General features: G+C 31.2%; 1 protein-coding gene across 1 annotated transcript in view; it reads right to left on the bottom strand.

Moving 5' to 3' along the window:
• LOC108909614 (odorant receptor 94a-like) overlaps positions 1–17,904 on the bottom strand; it is an 86,648-nt gene that overhangs the window by 1,675 nt on the left and 67,069 nt on the right. The window contains exons 2-3 of the mRNA XM_018714004.1: positions 5,009–5,742; positions 334–433 (exon numbers count right to left, since the gene is read on the bottom strand). Coding sequence (XP_018569520.1) covers positions 334–433; positions 5,009–5,709 — 801 coding nt within the window. The 5' untranslated portion in view covers positions 5,710–5,742. The remainder of the gene's footprint in view (positions 1–333; positions 434–5,008; positions 5,743–17,904) is intronic.

The raw sequence follows: 17,904 nt of genomic DNA, 5'->3' as shown, positions 1-17,904 counted from the left end.
TTGTTTATAATAGAATGTTTGACTATAGTTACAATTACTTTTAATTAAAAATTTTAACAATGTTCTTGTATACTTCGTTTTTGATGGTTTTTATAGGATAATCTCACGTTTGTAAGTATATAATAAGCTTTTATAACTTATTATTCTAAGCATTTTTGTCATTTCTTATAGATGTCTTGAGAAAGGAAATAAACATTTCCGAAAGCTTGACAACAACACAGAGTGTTCTTATTACATTAGCCCTTAGCACTATTGACTGCAATCCCAAATACATCACTGGTTTATATATATATATTGTATCTACATCTTTTTACATCTACACTTTGTACTTACAATTAACAGCTTAAACAGACCAAAGCAAACTACCATAACACTACAGCCGACTTGACAGAATTCTCCAATTGAATATGTATCTCGTACTAATTCGGAACAACTGAAAATGAAATCGTAGAATGTATATATAGCAAGAGGATCTTCTAAAATATGAAGCAGATATAAGGAACGTATTCACTGCAAAGTTAAAGCTACCTACATGCAGGATGGTTCATAATTCATTAAAAAAATGGGATGTATAACTAATCCATACTGACAAAGTATAAAAAATTCACTTCGAAAATTACTTAATTAGTAAATGCTTGTACTGGTACATTCTGTACAATACACTATAGGAACACATTTTAGCCTTGTGTAATATGTGTCACATTGTTGATATTGATACTCCAAGTACTCGTTGAATGGTTTGCCTTCTCCCACAATAATTAAATACCGTTCCTAGACTACTAAAATTTGATGTGGACTTCAGCGACCTAAATCTCTTCTACTATTCGGTACCAAATTTCCAATTTTGCTCTCCTCTTGAACTAACGCGGTAAAGGCAGGAGCATTTGGCACATGCCTACCAAAAGCGTTCTGCATACAAGGGAGGCTTGTAATCATTTTCTCTTGCTTTCCATAAATTAAAAGAATATTTTCATTAATCGTGTTTTGCTTGCTGTACGTATAAACAATCTTGAAGACTCATGTAAATAATAAACCGCGATAATAAGAGCACAATGAAGATCTTAATAATGCTGAATAAATAAACATTGTGAATTAAAATTGTCTGGAACTACCTGGACACTACAATCGTTGATTCTGTTTTTAGTGACACATATAGGTATTTCCAAAGCTTTTTGGATAAATCGTGATTCGCATTGTATAATCATGGAAGCGCAACTTACAATGTGAAGAATAAGAGTAACACTGAGAATTGGACTCCAAATCGATGGATAGGTCGTGGTGGTCCCATTACTTGGCCAGCGCGATCCCCGGATCTCAACCCGTTAAACTTTTTTCATGTGGGGACATGTGAGGACATTTACCTATTCAATGGGAAAGCCTAATTGCAAGGACCGGACCAACTTATTGAGAAGATTCATACAGCGATTGATGAGGTTTACAGATATAAAAAAGGAAAATGTAAATTAAGTAATAGTGTTGATAAGTTTCGAAAATAAAATATATAAAAGTATGACAAATAACAAATTTTTAATATTGCACTTTTTCTCTAAAATGAATTCTTGAGGATTTATAGGAATTTTATAATGCCTAAAACTGTTTAAAAATGGAACTCCACAAGGAGGCATTTTAGAGAAAACAGTGCAGGAATAAAAAGTTTTTATTTTGACCCTATTAACATGTACTTTAACTTAAAAAATTAACAAAAAAATCGAGATTTTCACTGATTTTGAGTTATTTTTTTGAGGTTAGGGAAAAATCCTGACGTGAGGGAGCATTTCTGATGGCTCCATCATCTTCAGCGGATCAGAATACAGGGATGTATCATACTCTATTAAAAAGTGTATGAAAAAAATTTGTATGCTATTAGAAGTAAGGTATTTTAGAACTGTCAGTTAGAATCACCTTAAAATTAACAGTGAAAGTACCCATGTGTCGTGGTTATGAATTTGTCAGTTAAAAATTGGCAATCACTAATTACGTTATAATAATAATNCTCTATTAAAAAGTGTATGAAAAAAATTTGTATGCTATTAGAAGTAAGGTATTTTAGAACTGTCAGTTAGAATCACCTTAAAATTAACAGTGAAAGTACCCATGTGTCGTGGTTATGAATTTGTCAGTTAAAAATTGGCAATCACTAATTACGTTATAATTATTGCAAAAAAGAAGTATAAACAACGTTTTTTACAAAAGGAAAGTGTATCAACGAAGTTGATTTACAACACCTACAGTGACAGAGAGCAGATTAAAAACAAATAAATACAATAAACAGAGCATTAAAAAGTACAAGAATGAACACAAAACGCAATTAAATGCAATTGTTAAAACCTACGTTCATCAAAGAGTACCAAATCAGAAAAAAGTATATTATTTTTTAATATATGTTTAACGGTTGTCACTGACAAATTGTGATACTGGAGGGGTAAGTTATTAATAACATAGGGAGTTAAATACGGAAATGAATTTTAAAATTTTTCAGTTTTATAGGAAGAAATACACGCTTTGCTACTCAGTGATCTCAAATTTTTAGTATGTGTTTCAGATCTCCATTTTATTTTATCACATACATTATGTAGGTTTGTTACTCTTTAAAATGTTGAGTATAAAACTGGCAAAATGAGTAAGTCTCCTCTTAGACATGCTCAACAAATTGAAGGAGCGTAAATATGCAGCTATGTGACTAAATCGCAATAAAACGAACGCAACAATTCTCTATTTTTTGCAAACGGTGTTTATTTTCTTGAGAAAGGCAGGGGCCATATACAACATCAGCATAATTCAAATGAGATAAGACTAAAGATTCAGTAAGTAAAATTTTGGTCTGAGGATTTAGATACTTTTTAAAGCATTGCAACTGTTTTAATAATAATAAAGCTTTCTTACAGATAACGGTTACATGATTCGAAAAAGTTAACGATGAATCAAAAGTCAGGCCAAGATTTTTAACAACAGTGGCTGTAGGAATATTTTCATTGTTAATTAAAACAGTAAAGTTATCCAGGCCTCGCAATTGAGTTGATGTTCCAAATAGAATGTTTTGGCTTTTATTAGGATTAACTATTTTATGGTCCAGTCATGGATTAATTGTAACTCATTATTAATAACTGCTGTGGCAATATTTAAATTAGAAGGCTTAAAACTATAAAGGAGTTGTAAATCGTCAGCGTACATATTTAATTTACAATTCAAAGGAATTCTCATGTTAAACAAAGGTGGTTACATTAGCCAATAATGTTGAAGAACTAATCCCCTTTTGAAATCCTGATCGATTTATAGGAATTATTGAATTTTACACAACACAATATTCAAACAATTGATTAAAAATAGCTGATTCAGCAATCTTGAGAGGAACAGAGAGCATACTGATTGGACGCAGATCTTTCAACTGTTTTGGATTTTTCTTTTTTGGTAATGGCCTAATACAAGCAACTTTCCATTGTTCCGGTAACTGACCAAACTCTAATGAAAAATTTATTATGTGTGTAAGTGGCGCCGATACCCATTTAACCGACGACTGAAGCATTTTACCAGAAATACCATCTGAACCCATTATATGAGATTTTTGTTTCATAATAAGATCTTGAATTTTATTAATATCTGAAGGTCTGTATGTAAAATATAAATTGCTCTTATATTTAGAATTATAAAGGTAAGAGATGTAATCTTGGTGTAGAGTAAATGAAATAATTATTAATGAGAGTAGCATTACAGATCTCGTCAGGAAGATTTTCATTTAGTCTATCACTTAGAACGCCCCACGATTTTAATTTTGACCATTGCCGTAATAATTACGAATGTCACAAAAAAATGTTCTATGTGTAGCATTTTTCCTTTTTTAAATCTTAGCCAAGCCTTATTTTTAAGTTTTCTAATTTCGCATAAGGTATCAGTAAACCATGGTTCTCTTCTTTTAGAAGATTTAAATGTACACTTCTTTAATGGAACATGTCTGTCGAAAAGGCTCATGATAGATTCATTGGAACATTTTACTTTTACCAATAAAAGAATTAGTATTATAAATTTGATTCCAATCTATACTGTCAGCATCACGGTTAAAACATTCCGAATTAAAATTACGGTAGCATCGATATCCCTTTACAACAGGTTTAGGCACGTTATCTTGTTTCAATATTAAAATTATTATCTTGTTGTTAGAAAAATGACTGGAAAATTTTCATGTAGTGAACAAATTGATATGTTGTTAGTGTTGGGTTACTGCGAAGGAAATTGAGAAGTGTGGAATAAGAGGATATTTCCTAATTGCGTCGTTCCACATCAAGAAACATTTTGCAACATTGAAAGAAGGGCTCGAGAAACAGGAATGTTTTCGTCAAGAATAGAACAATTTAAACAGAGTTCAAGATGACAAATTTATTTTGCGGAGAATGAAGTATAAAACTGTCAGTTTTTTGTTAAACAAGACATTAACTTTCTCAAAAAATTCTGCTCATAGATGAAACTTGTTTCACCCGCCATAGAAACTACTAATCTTCATAATTCCAACCAATAACTCCTTGACATTTTCATCGTGAGTTTAAAATATACGTTTGGTGGTGTATTATTGATAGATTAATTAGCCCTGTAAAATCAATTCGCTTAAATGGCGAAAGTTGTTTGGAATTCCTTCAAAAGACTTCCACTTTATTGCAAAAGGCTCTACCACTGGATCTCAGTTTGCAATTTTGGTTTAGGCATAATAGAGCACAATCTTATTTTAGTATTATTGTGAGAGATTTTGTAAATACGCAGTTTCCAAATAAAAAGATAAGGCGGAGAAATAATTGCCTCCATAATTCCACAACGCGATCATCGGACCTAAACAAATGTGATCATTTCCTTTGGGGAACGGAATTGGAAGACGGCTTTGTGGTTCCGATTGGAAACTTTGAGACTTGGAATATTACAGCAATATCTATTTTACAGTACATAATGCAATGGAATAAATCTATTTTTTGAACTAAAATTTATTACACGTTTAAGAAAATACTTGCAAATAACTTAAACAAACCTGTATATATAGTTGTGATGAATAATATATTTTCTTAACTTTCGTAGCCTCAGTTTGTCGTCTATTGCTTCATCTCCAGTAAAACTAGTTCCAATGCGTATTAACCTCTTCTTGAGTATTTCAAATTGCGTCGCGCAGAGGTCCATCATCAATATATTCAAAGTGTCCATCGTGATATCAAACCAAGTAGAACTTAAAAGCAAAGTCATTTCAAAAAAATACACTGGAATGTAGTAGTCCTTTGGATCAAAGGGAAACCAAAGCAAAAACAAGAAATTTTTAGAACCATAGTCTCCAAGCAATGGATACACAGCGTGAACTGAAGCAGCTGTGGCTGACTTTGCTTTAAAAATATTTGTGAAGAGTCTAGAGTATCTGAAGTTACGTTTCAATATATTTTCTTCTTCTTCTGTCTCGAGTTTGGTAAGTATTGGATTCTGCAACATATCTTCCAGTTTGATTAGATTCTTTCTGTAGAAAAACAAATTCAGTATCTTGCCCAAGTACGCCAGTATCGTCATAAGGAACGTAACGGTTTCAGAAAGTTCAGTTATATTGGTTAAATTCAGAAAGCTGTGTATGCAAGCAAGAATAATATATAATATTGTAATACTCAGAAAATAAGTTGCTGATATCGTGTGCAAGTGTTTGTATTTGTTTCCTCTTAGGGGGTAGAATCCTGCAATTTTCAATGCTACCATTTCTGTATTAAGAAACCCCAGAAGATCCGCATGCTGCAAAGTGAGACAAAAAAAAATAAAAAGTATGTATTATTAAATATATGTTTAATTTTAGAAAACTACTTTGCACTTAGGTACATTTTTGTCTCTATTTATTTGGGTATTTTGCCAGCTGTGAGAAAAATTAATGATAGAATTGGCCAAGGGATATTTTTATGAAAATATTTTGTCCAACAAATAATCTCACATTGAAACAAAACCAAATGAAATAAAACTTATTTTCGTTTGCGGAACTGAGAACGTTTCGTTTTTAATTTGTTTTGACAGCTTCAATTTGTTTTTCATTTCTTTTCAATATAATGATAATTGTTTTAACAAAGTTACCGCGGTAGATTAGTCTGTCGAGCATGCGGTAGCAAGCGTTTCTCGGCCAGATTTCCTATTCTGGTCCGGGTTCGATCCCTGGCGTCGGCGCTGGCAATGTCGATGGATAATGGGTTTTTGTCGGCGTTTTTTCAAGTATAGCCCCCTCTTCCTCTTCGTCTTGGAGGTTGTCTCATTTCTGTGGTGTGTTTTATGTTTTTTTTTAAATGTGGTACAAATACATGTCGTTGAAAAAAAGTCCATAAAATATTAGTTGTTCTAATGTTAAATTTGTTAACTATTCTCCTTAATTTCCAATAATAAAAAATACATTATATTAATTAGTATTTTTTTTTATGAATTTGGATTATTAAATGTTATGAATTTATTATTAAAAATTTCATAATTTGTAGAAAGCAATTTGGCCGCAACTGCTATAATACTAGGGAAAATTATCTTTTTTCGAAATTTCGCTTATACAGAGTGATTCAGTCATAATGTCATTAATTTTAATCACGTATTCGGAAGACTTAATAAAGACAGAAAATCGGAAAAAAAAATGTTTACTCGACTTTTAAAAATGAAGGAAATCAACCCATAACTCCCACTAAGAAGGCGGCCCTGCCAGATGCCCGGATGCTCGGAAAATTTTGTAACGTAATGTCACGAACAAATCGTCAGCTGAAGCGAACAGCGTTGCCAAGTTCACATCATAATCTGTGGTTCACATTTAATTAATCCGCTTTAGTATACGGATACATATGTACGAAACCAATAAAATGCAAGTAAATAAAGGATCATGCTGCATTTTATTATAACTAATTTTAATAATTGTATTAACTTAGTGCAAAATGTTTTAACAAGCCTGACTTCTCGAAGTCAACTTTCGTTAAAAGAAAATAAATAAAGCAGAGGTTTGTAGGCACACTGTATTTTATCAAATAAAAAAAGTCGGCACACTAAATACCCGAATATACAAAATACACTACACACGGTTACAAAACCATTACCTAACAATTTAAAGCGTTTATTCAAATCTACCACCCTCCATATCTCCCGCATTTTTCCCGCAAAGGAGTTAACATAACACATTTTCAAAAAGTTCAAGCTTTAGAAGCAGCTGATTTCCCCAATCGTCTTGAATTTTGCAATTGGTTCCTAAGTGCAGCAGAACTTTATTAACAAAGTGCTCTGGACGGATGAATGCTGTTTTACTCGTGCTGGCATTTTAAACAGGTAAAAAACATAAGTATTGCTTTCTCAAAAACAATAAGTGCCTACCTAGGTTACACCAAAGTTTAGATTTACACTAAAGTTTACATTTATTATGTAAACTTTGGTTATACGCAACTGCATATTGAATAATAAATTGAAATACTAAAACTGTGTATTATTTAACATAATAAATTATAAAACGTGAAAACGTTAATAATATTAAAAATGATAAATTGTAATAACCGTACATTCGAAAACAATCATCCCTATTCATTACATTCAATTTGATGACACGATTTTCCTTTGATAAAAGACCGACAACTTTTTGCTCTACTTTGCATGGAATACGATCCTACTACAGTTCGTATTAGTCTAGGAGCCAGATCAGGTTCCGTGTACTAGCTATAAAAATAAACTTTTTACAGCCATTTAAACATTTAATTTGTTGATAACAATTAAACTGACCACTTTCAGGCTTTGCGACCAAGTTTTTTGGATTCAGGAGGTCAAAATACTTTAGAATAAGTTGTTTGCAGCCGTGGCACTCTGGTTGGCAACGGAACTCTGTCTGGCTCCTAGACTAAAGTACACGTGCAAATTAGAAGGTTATTGACCTCGACACAGGTTAGCCTAGGTCGGAAACACGTACCGAGTTGTTTATTTGTCTCCGTCCGATTGTATTTTTATCTTCTATTACTTACAGTCAATATTTAAATACTACATACATTTCACCCTCTCTTTATAATTTATCTAGTGAGTGTTGGTTTTTTATGTCATTATTTCTGTAATGAAATTGAAATGGTTATGAAATGAAATTTAAATTATTTGAACTCTTGGGGTTTTGTAACTTCAATATTAAATTTTATTTAAAGTGAAACAGAGCTAATTTCTTTGCAGCCATAATAGTCACATTTGGTCAGATGAAAACCCGCACACTACTCGTCGGTTTAGCTTTCAGAGGAGATTCGGTGTCAATGTATGGGCAGGAGTATATGGCGATCGTTTAATTGGGCCGCATTTTCTACCTGTACATCTGAATGGGCCGCGTTACTTTCAATTTTTAGTAGAAGGCTTACAGGAAATTAAAAAATTATCACTATGATGTTAATAAAAAATTATTTTTGGCAAGTCATGCCAAAACCTCGAGGTTCGAGGTTCTTGCTGGGCAACAATAACAATTTAATATGTTGATTGCATAATTATAAAAAAATAATTTATAGCATTTTAAATTATTATCGGCTGACGTGAGCAAATCGTTTATTTATTGTCTTTATATGTGCGAAAATATATAACTATGGCAACATTGCATCTAGGTCGCTTTGTTCATATCGTAGCCGGCTGACGACAGCCGGTCAGTAACAGCCTGAAAAGGGGGTTAAATAATGATTTGAAAAAATTNACATACATTTCACCCTCTCTTTATAATTTATCTAGTGAGTGTTGGTTTTTTATGTCATTATTTCTGTAATGAAATTGAAATGGTTATGAAATGAAATTTAAATTATTTGAACTCTTGGGGTTTTGTAATTTCAATATTAAATTTTATTTAAAGTGAAACAGAGCTAATTTCTTTGCAGCCATAATAGTCACATTTGGTCAGATGAAAACCCGCACACTACTCGTCGGTTTAGCTTTCATAGGAGGTTGGGTGTCAATGTATGGACAGGAGTATATGGCGATCGTTTAATTGGGCCGCATTTTCTGCCTGTACATCTGAATGGGCCGCGTTACTTTCAATTTTTAGTAGAAGGCTTACAGCAAATTAAAAAATTATCACTATGATGTTAATAAAAAATTATTTTAAATAATGATTTGAAAAAATTTTTTTTCAGCTTAAATATGCATTTAATTTTTTTTTAATCACGCCATAAATAAATGCAACGGTATAGGGTTTTTTGGCTTGATAAACCGTTTGTTAAGGAAAACAAATACACAAACCGGAAGTCGATATCTTTTTTTGTTTTCAAGTTACTACTAAAATAGTGAAGTTGTGCTAGAACATCCTCCTTTATTTAGTTGTCTAAAAAACATTGACATAGTCCAAGCCGTATTTTTAATTTAGGTTATATAGGTAAGCAAAATTTCGAAAAAACGACAATTCTCTGTAATACTACAGCAGTTGCACCCCCTAGCGATGAAGTTACAAACTTGAAAATATTTTAAATCAAATTCTTTGGCCGTATTCGTTAATACATCTTTTACCCCATAATCGTCCCACACAGCACATGACGTCCCTGGGATATCCTCATTTAGTCCTATATATATCCTAATCGGGGATCTGAGTCCTCAGGATATCCTCATGATATTTAAATAAGACAAGTAGATCCTATCAACATCCTAGTTGGGGATATCCTAGGTAAATCCAGACAGGATGTCCTGGAAAATATTCTATGAAGATATTAAAAGCCGAACAATCTCCAATTTTGGGATATCCTAGGCAAATTCTAGAGTGATCCCATCCTGGGATGGTTCTTGGCTTGGCACAGTGCATGGTGCATGACGTATGACCCGTATCTCGCCATTTTCTGCGTTTCTTTGTTTTATAAGTGCGTGACTCAATGACGTTTTTATTAATTTGAAAAGTGGAAAGTGAAATTTAAAGCTTGTTAAAATAGTTAAGTGACGTGCATCAACCACCTGCTGGTAGAAGTAAGTATTTAAACTACCTTTGGTTTTAAGGTATTAATATCATAGAATGTATTAACTAATTTTGTTCTTACTGTTTGTATCATGCAATAATTATATAATGCCTAAAGAACGCATTAAAAAAACATGTTTTCAAATATTTTTTATATAGAGCCTAATACCATTCAAAAATTAGTATAGTTTTTATCACCATTTGTAATAGATATGTGTATATGTGGTATCAACAAATCTACATAATATGTTCAAATCTATAATTTTTAGTTCTGAATGTGTTGAATATAGGTGTTTTGACAAAGGATTGTAACCCATAAATGTAATTAATTTATTATAGTTCTCTGTCTGTAATATTTGTACCAACATTGTGAGTTATAAGGATTACATATTATAAATCGTAGGCAGAATTACGTATTATCTATTAGAATAGCTTAAATTTGATATCAACAGATTATAATGCGTAGGTCATGAAATTAGAATAGTTTTGTTAAATGTATTTAATGAAAATTTTTGTTTTGTCACTTGTCTACAATGTAAATGTATTATTAACATACCTTTTCTACAAATTTATAGCTGGAATTTCACAAGGACATTACACAAAAAATTGCCCAGAAAAAGATAATGGAGAGAGCATTAAAACATGCCACGGCATGCAAATGAGAGACTATAAAAATCACATAAGGAATAGTTATACATATAATACAAATAATAACTTAGTGGTGTAATAACTTTGTTTATATTCTGTAATAAAAAAGTTGGTTATATGTATCATAGAAAGAGTTGATTANTTATTAATTTGAAAAGTGGAAAGTGAAATTTAAAGCTTGTTAAAATAGTTAAGTGACGTGCATCAACCACCTGCTGGTAGAAGTAAGTATTTAAACTACCTTTGGTTTTAAGGTATTAATATCATAGAATGTATTAACTAATTTTGTTCTTACTGTTTGTATCATGCAATAATTATATAATGCCTAAAGAACGCATTAAAAAAAACATGTTTTCAAATATTTTTTATATAGAGCCTAATACCATTCAAAAATTAGTATAGCTTTTATCACCATTTGTAATAGATATGTGTATATGTGGTATCAACAAATCTACATAATATGTTCAAATCTATAATTTTTAGTTCTGAATGTGTTGAATATAGGTGTTCTGACAAAGGATTGCAACCCATAAATTTAATTAATTTATTATAGTTCTCTGTCTGTAATATTTGTACCAACATTGTGAGTTGTAAGGATTACATTATAAATCGTAGGCAGAATTACGTATTATCTAGTAGAATAGCTTAAATTTGATATCAACAGATTATAATGCATAGGTCATGAAATTAGAATAGTTTTGTTAAACGTATTTAATGAAAATTTTTGTTTTGTCACTTGTCTACAATGTAATGTATTATTAACATACCTTTTCTACAAATTTATAGCTGGAATTTCACAAGGACATTACACAAAAAATTGCCCAGAAAAAGATAATGGAGAGAGCATTAAAACATGCCACGGCATGCAAATGAGAGACTATAAAAATCACATAAGGAATAGTTATACATATAATACAAATAATAACTTAGTGGTGTAATAACTTTGTTTATATTCTGTAATAAAAAAGTTGGTTATATGTATCATAGAAAGAGTTGATTAAATATATAAGTACATGTGAAATTTGCTTTTTAAGTTTATATTTATAATGTGCAATGAATAAAAAAATTCAGTTTAATTTTATTTTTTTATTCAAGAACTCAGTTTAAAAATAAGTGCTGTTAAAGTTTATATTTTATTCTCATGAAGTACTTTAGGTCTTATTTGTTCCAGTTTAAAAAAATGCCTCAAACGCCTGTTTTATGAATAATATGAACCATTAATATGTATATCTAAATAATTTGGAGATGTTTCTGAAAATTTGTATGTAGTCTTAAACAGAAAAATATCTGCCGGTGGCTATGTTACAGAATTTTCTCGTCAGATTTTCGAAAGTGGGTGAGTAAAATGTTTAAAAAATACATACATGTATCAACGATGGAATACTTCTTGCAGAAAAATGTTAAAATGTCTTTAAATCTCCTGAAAAGAGAATTTTAAAACTACCCTTAACGTATTTATGACGAATCTAATCAACAGATCCAAAATATTGTATTGTTAATTTTTATTCCAGTAGTATTCAAAGATAAATTATCAGATTTTCCTATACATTTTTTTGTATGTCAATATTTTTTTTTGAATAAAAAATATTAGATACCACCCTGTAATTTTTTTTTAGCCCAAGAAGTACTAAAAATGTGCTGTACATAGCCCAGCTAATGTCCTGAGGACATCAACAGTAAAGCCTACGTTGTCCTCATTTGATCCACTGATAACCTGATTATAGCCCGGCTGATGTCCTGAGGACAACAACAGTAAAGCCTAGGTTGTCCTCATTTGATCCACTGATAACCTGACAGTGTCCTGTATATAGCCAGGCGGATGTCCTCAGGACGTCAAAAGCAAAGCCCAGGCTGTTCCATTTGGATGTCCCTGGTACATCCTAAGGTGATCGTGTACCTATCCGAGGATATCCTATATATCCTGAAAAGTTATCCTCAGTACATCCTCAGTGTTGTGTGGGGTAGCACGTCTATTTCCCTATATACAGCCCCTCCGTACCGTTAATGGATCACCCTGTATAAATTATATTACTATTTGTCGTATTGTCGAAGGTGTAAATAAATATTTGTATTATAGAGCCAAATTGATTTCTACACATTATGACGGACAGATTGTCAAAACTACTTATCGAAATGCGTAATAAACCTATAATAGTAACAAGTATTTTTTTGTTCGTTTGTTTTCTGTGTGAAATTTTTAGCTAAGCAAAACTTGTGGCATAAAAGATAATGGTCCTTTTGTAAGGTTTTATGTCAATTTTGTAGATAGATAGATTTTAGACAGTCATGCAAAATACCTAAAAACATATTTCTGAATTTTATTATAAATTTCCTTAACTACTTTTTTTGACATAGTCCTTTTTTATCGAGATCTAGTGTTCTACTACTGTTAAAAAAATTGTGAATCACTCACCAATTTCATTTTGCTCCTTCTGAAACATAGAACAAGTATGGCCTAGCAAAATAAGGAAGCTGCTTATATCCTAAAGTTTAAATCTGAAATATTAAAGCTAATATAAAGCAAGCTATTATCTGAAATACTAATTACATACAGCAGGATTCTTACTCCAATAATTTATTAATTACTGCTGCTAGATTACAAGAAAACTAATTATACGCGCATTAACAACAATTAGCAATAATTAAGTTGCAAGGGTCTGATCAAAAATTCTCTTTTACTGTTGATTATCTCCTTAAAGGTAACCTACAATTTTAATGTATGACTTGAACATGTAATAACTATTTTCTAGTCGATATTTCAGTTGCTATTCATGTTAAAATGTTAGCAATTAATTACAGTTATTGTTGATAACCGATGACAATTCTATGTTCCACTGGAAAACTAAAAAAAGTTAGTAAATACCTACGAAATATGAATTAATTTTCAAAACCTGAAATTGTTATTGATTTAAAAAACCTAACGTTTATATAAACTTAAAAATTAATAGCCAAGAAACAGATACATCACAAGAAAGTTAATAAAGCCATGCGTAGTAAGTTGATAAATATAGATTATTTGATTTCATAAGCATTTATCTAAAGAAAATAGAGTTGATTTACGTTGACTGAATAAACTGGGATACACATACAATATATACTCATTTAGAAAAGGGATCAGATTTCTAGATTTTAAATTGTGGTCATAAAACCAACGACATCTGTGGGGTACCTTCACGACTAACATTCAGTTTTAGGCGAGAAACCTTCAGTTACACGCAAACTGAGTAGATCATTCATTTAAAAACCCTAGATGTCGCTAGTTGTATAAATATAAGTACAGGTCTTGTATTGTATCTCTATATTGATTTCGACATAGAAAGAATTTGAAAAATCTTCACTGCAGTTTGCAAATACCGATGATTATAGGTCTGTTCCAGCAAGAGTCAAGGATTGGTTCCGAACCGTTCGAAATGTTTGGCCAGTTAAGTTCTAAATATGTCTTCAGTGAATATATCGCAAGAATTAGTTGGATGCACATTTCGAACGGTTCGAAACCAATTCCTGACTCCTATTGGAACAGACCTTATGTTGGAAATATATAGAAATATATAAATGTATACTCCTTATTACCACAAAGAAAGTTCTAGTTTGGATTTAAGCTTTAACTGCTTACAAAAAAAATTAGATACTATACAGGGTGTCTCATAATTAGTGTCCAATAATTTACCACTTGATTATATTGCCAAAAAATAAGAGTATCTTTTCATATAAACATGAGTCGAGAAATGCTTTCTAAAGGAGCTACGCCCCCCTAAATGGGGACTCAAAAAATTCATTTTTTTTAAATATTTCCGAATTGGGTTGGAGAAAAATTATGAATTTTGACATCGTGAATGCTCATTAAAAGTCGAAATAGTTCATCATAAAATTTTTCAAAAATTTTAGTCAGGAGCGTCTCAATTGGGGGGGGGGGTCGCCAAAAATTTGCCCCAATTTTTTTGCTTGTCGAAATTTTCAAATTCAGATGCCAACATATGATAGACCCTCATTTCCTCTACAAAAAAGGTACTCTTTGTTTCTTTCAATAAAATGCTCCATTTCCGAGAAAAACGGATCTAAGAATTTCATTACATACAATAGTAAAATTAAAAAAAAATTTCTTGAATAGCTAAAATGGCTACACGTGCCATTATGAATTTTGATATGTAATAAGCAACGTGAAAAGTTCTTAGAAAATGTTGCTATTTTCAAATTTAAACAGTAAAATTTGATAGATTAGATCTGAATTTTCTATTAAAAATGGTAATGTTGTTTCATATCGAAAAAGGAATCCCTTTTCGAGAAAAATTAAATATGTTAACATTTTCCAAAGTGTGCTTTTCTAAGCACATAAATCCGTTTTTCTGGAGCATTTTATCGAAAGAAATAAACGACTCCCTCAATTGAGACGTACCTGATCAAAATTTTTGAAAAATTTTATGATGATCAACTTTTAATGAGCGTCCACGATGTCAAAATTCATAATTTTCCTTCAACCCATTTAGGAAATATAAAAAAAACGAATTTTTTGAGGCCCCATTTATGGGGGCGTAGCTGCCTTAGGAAGCATTTCTCGACCAATATTTATTTGAAAAAATATTCTTATTTTTGGCAATAGAATCAAGTGGTAAATTATTGGACACTAATTATGAGACACGGTATAAGCGNTCGAGAAAAATTAAATATGTTAACATTTTCCAAAGTGTGCTTTTCTAAGCACATAAATCCGTTTTTCTGGAGCATTTTATCGAAAGAAATAAACGACTCCCCCAATTGAGACGTACCTGATCAAAATTTTTGAAAAATTTTATGATGATCAACTTTTAATGAGCGTCCACGATGTCAAAATTCATAATTTTCCTTCAACCCATTTAGGAAATATAAAAAAAACGAATTTTTTGAGGCCCCATTTATGGGGGCGTAGCTGCCTTAGGAAGCATTTCTCGACCAATATTTATTTGAAAAAATATTCTTATTTTTGGCAATAGAATCAAGTGGTAAATTATTGGACACTAATTATGAGACACGGTATAAGCGGTTATATCAATTGATGATGGCTTCAACTTATTTCCTATAGGTATTTTTTCTTAAAGTAATTTGATATATTTTTTACAAGATATTTAGAAAAATATATACCATGATTCGAGTGATATTTTTCATTCAAAAATAAGCAAAAAAGTCGATACAGGATGTTTACGCCTGGTATATTTTTTCAAAGCATTTTTCCAAACAATTGGAATTAAATAAGAGTGACGATGGCCATTTTTACCATTTGTTCTGATTTATTTCGGGTAAATTTAAATAATAACTAATCTTTAAAAAATCGCACCGGATCAACAGCATGGCTTTCTTTTTGGTAGGTCTACTTCTCAGGCTGAATGTCTCAATCTCGGTTGAAAGAAATGAACCCATTGATGTTATTGATTGTTCTGACTTTCCATAAAGTATCTTTGAGGCTGAAGCTTAAAAAGCTGTAAAATTTCACGTACAGTAAATACAGGGTTAAAGTAAATTCCAAGCCTTCCAAATTGAAGTGTTATAAGTGGTGTTCCTTGGGAATCTATTGCACCTGATTTATACATCTGATGTCATGTACCTGCCAAGTTAGTTTTCAAACGTTCTCTTTATGTCGATGACAGAAAAATTATAGCATCTTTTTATGAACTATTACTTGATTTTTCACGAATTGCCCATTGGAGTTAAAACTGGTTGATTTCCATTAACTTCAATAAATGTGTAGCTTCTAAATTGAAAAGTAATCTTATGTCAACTATTAGCCGAACGTTTAGTGAAGTTGAAGTTTACAAAGATTTTAATTACATATTACTTTTTTATACAACTTTTTATAAATAACTTTGTTTTATTAATATTCATTAATTCAATTAACAATTTTTGGTAGCATTCAATGCTAGTTGGAGCATAGAGCAACTGTTTCTCCTAATATCAGCAGTTAGGAACCTTGTCTGGGTTAGATATCTTTTGAATACTTAGAGTTTTGGTATCGAAGAACTTTATTTGATGTGTTAGGAGAAAATTGCTTGAATTTATTTGAATTATCTTGATACCTTTTGTAACAAAGTAAAAACAAACGTTAATACTTCCATTTTTTACGAAAGACTTATAATCCTTATCATATGGTTCTGCAGTTTGTTAGCGCTGGTCGTAATTTTGAATCAGTTCAATGTGCAATCAGACTTCTACAGAGTGTTAGATCACATGAAGAAAGACAACATATTTTTTTAAATTTTATTTGCATTATAGAAGTTATATCCCATTGACCAAAACATTTTCATTAAAAACAATGATGTATGTCTTCGTAGTCAAACTTACAGTCTGTGTCATGAACATTTTGAATGAAGCAAAAGCAGATCCATGATATGATTTTTGGATACGAAATCTCTCCACAGCTCAGGACACACGTTTTTTGAAATTTCCTATAGATTTTGCTTTCATCTTTAGAAGTTAAAGTAGGTTATTTTTATATTTACATCTTCTGATAAAATGCTTACAAACTAAAACCACAACATTATTCAAGCTTCATAATATTGGAAACTAAAAATAGAATGAATGGACTTACAGCTAGAATTGTACCTACTGCTTAAATAGCTACAGGCTTTAGTAACAAACTATTAAATGAAATTAATGACTTGAATAACAAGATACAAATCAATTTCTTATCAATATACAAGTCAAGATAACAACAAACCAAAATGGAAGAATAATAAAGCAGATGCACCATAATTAACATGGACCTGCTTGAACCTTATTAGTTAAATTTTCAGTTTCATTCTTCTTAATGATTATAGCGAAAACATTTTTTAGGAGTTGTGTGGGTGCCGCTTCGGTGGTACAAAGAAAAATACTCGGGACAAACAGGAAAATCTAATTTTTCATTCACCAAAATACCTGTGGTACAGTAACCTGCATGTTCTATGTAAAATATGTGAGTCAGTTAACAATACAATACTATTTTTAACCTGTTTTGTCTGCAGCTTAAATTATGAGACAATGGCATAATGAAGCGAAGATTAAACAATGCTTATAGAAATTTATTGCAAAGCGAACGTCAATCAACTGTGAAATATGACGTATCCATCATGTTTAATGCGTTTGTTTGGTGTAATAGCTGTATACGTGTCTGTATTCGCAAATATTTTACGGAAACATCATTGCCGAAACCATAAAACATTGACTTTATCTTTTGAAAATATTTAACATCCACAGCTGTGAAGTAAGGATGTTATCTTTGAATTGTTTGTGGTGTAAATCTATTTTACAATTACCTCGTTTTGATTTTATAACAAAGCGAGAATGATTTGCATTTTTTTTATACACTTGAAGTAAGTCTATGAAGTAGCTTAAACAGATTCAAA

This window comes from Anoplophora glabripennis, unplaced genomic scaffold, assembly GCF_000390285.2.
Source record: "Anoplophora glabripennis isolate ALB-LARVAE unplaced genomic scaffold, Agla_2.0 scaffold9, whole genome shotgun sequence".
NCBI classification, from domain to species: Eukaryota; Metazoa; Arthropoda; class Insecta; order Coleoptera; family Cerambycidae; genus Anoplophora; species Anoplophora glabripennis.
The sequence above is the reverse complement of the archived record's forward strand: the minus strand, read 5'-3'. Positions and strand labels throughout refer to the sequence as shown.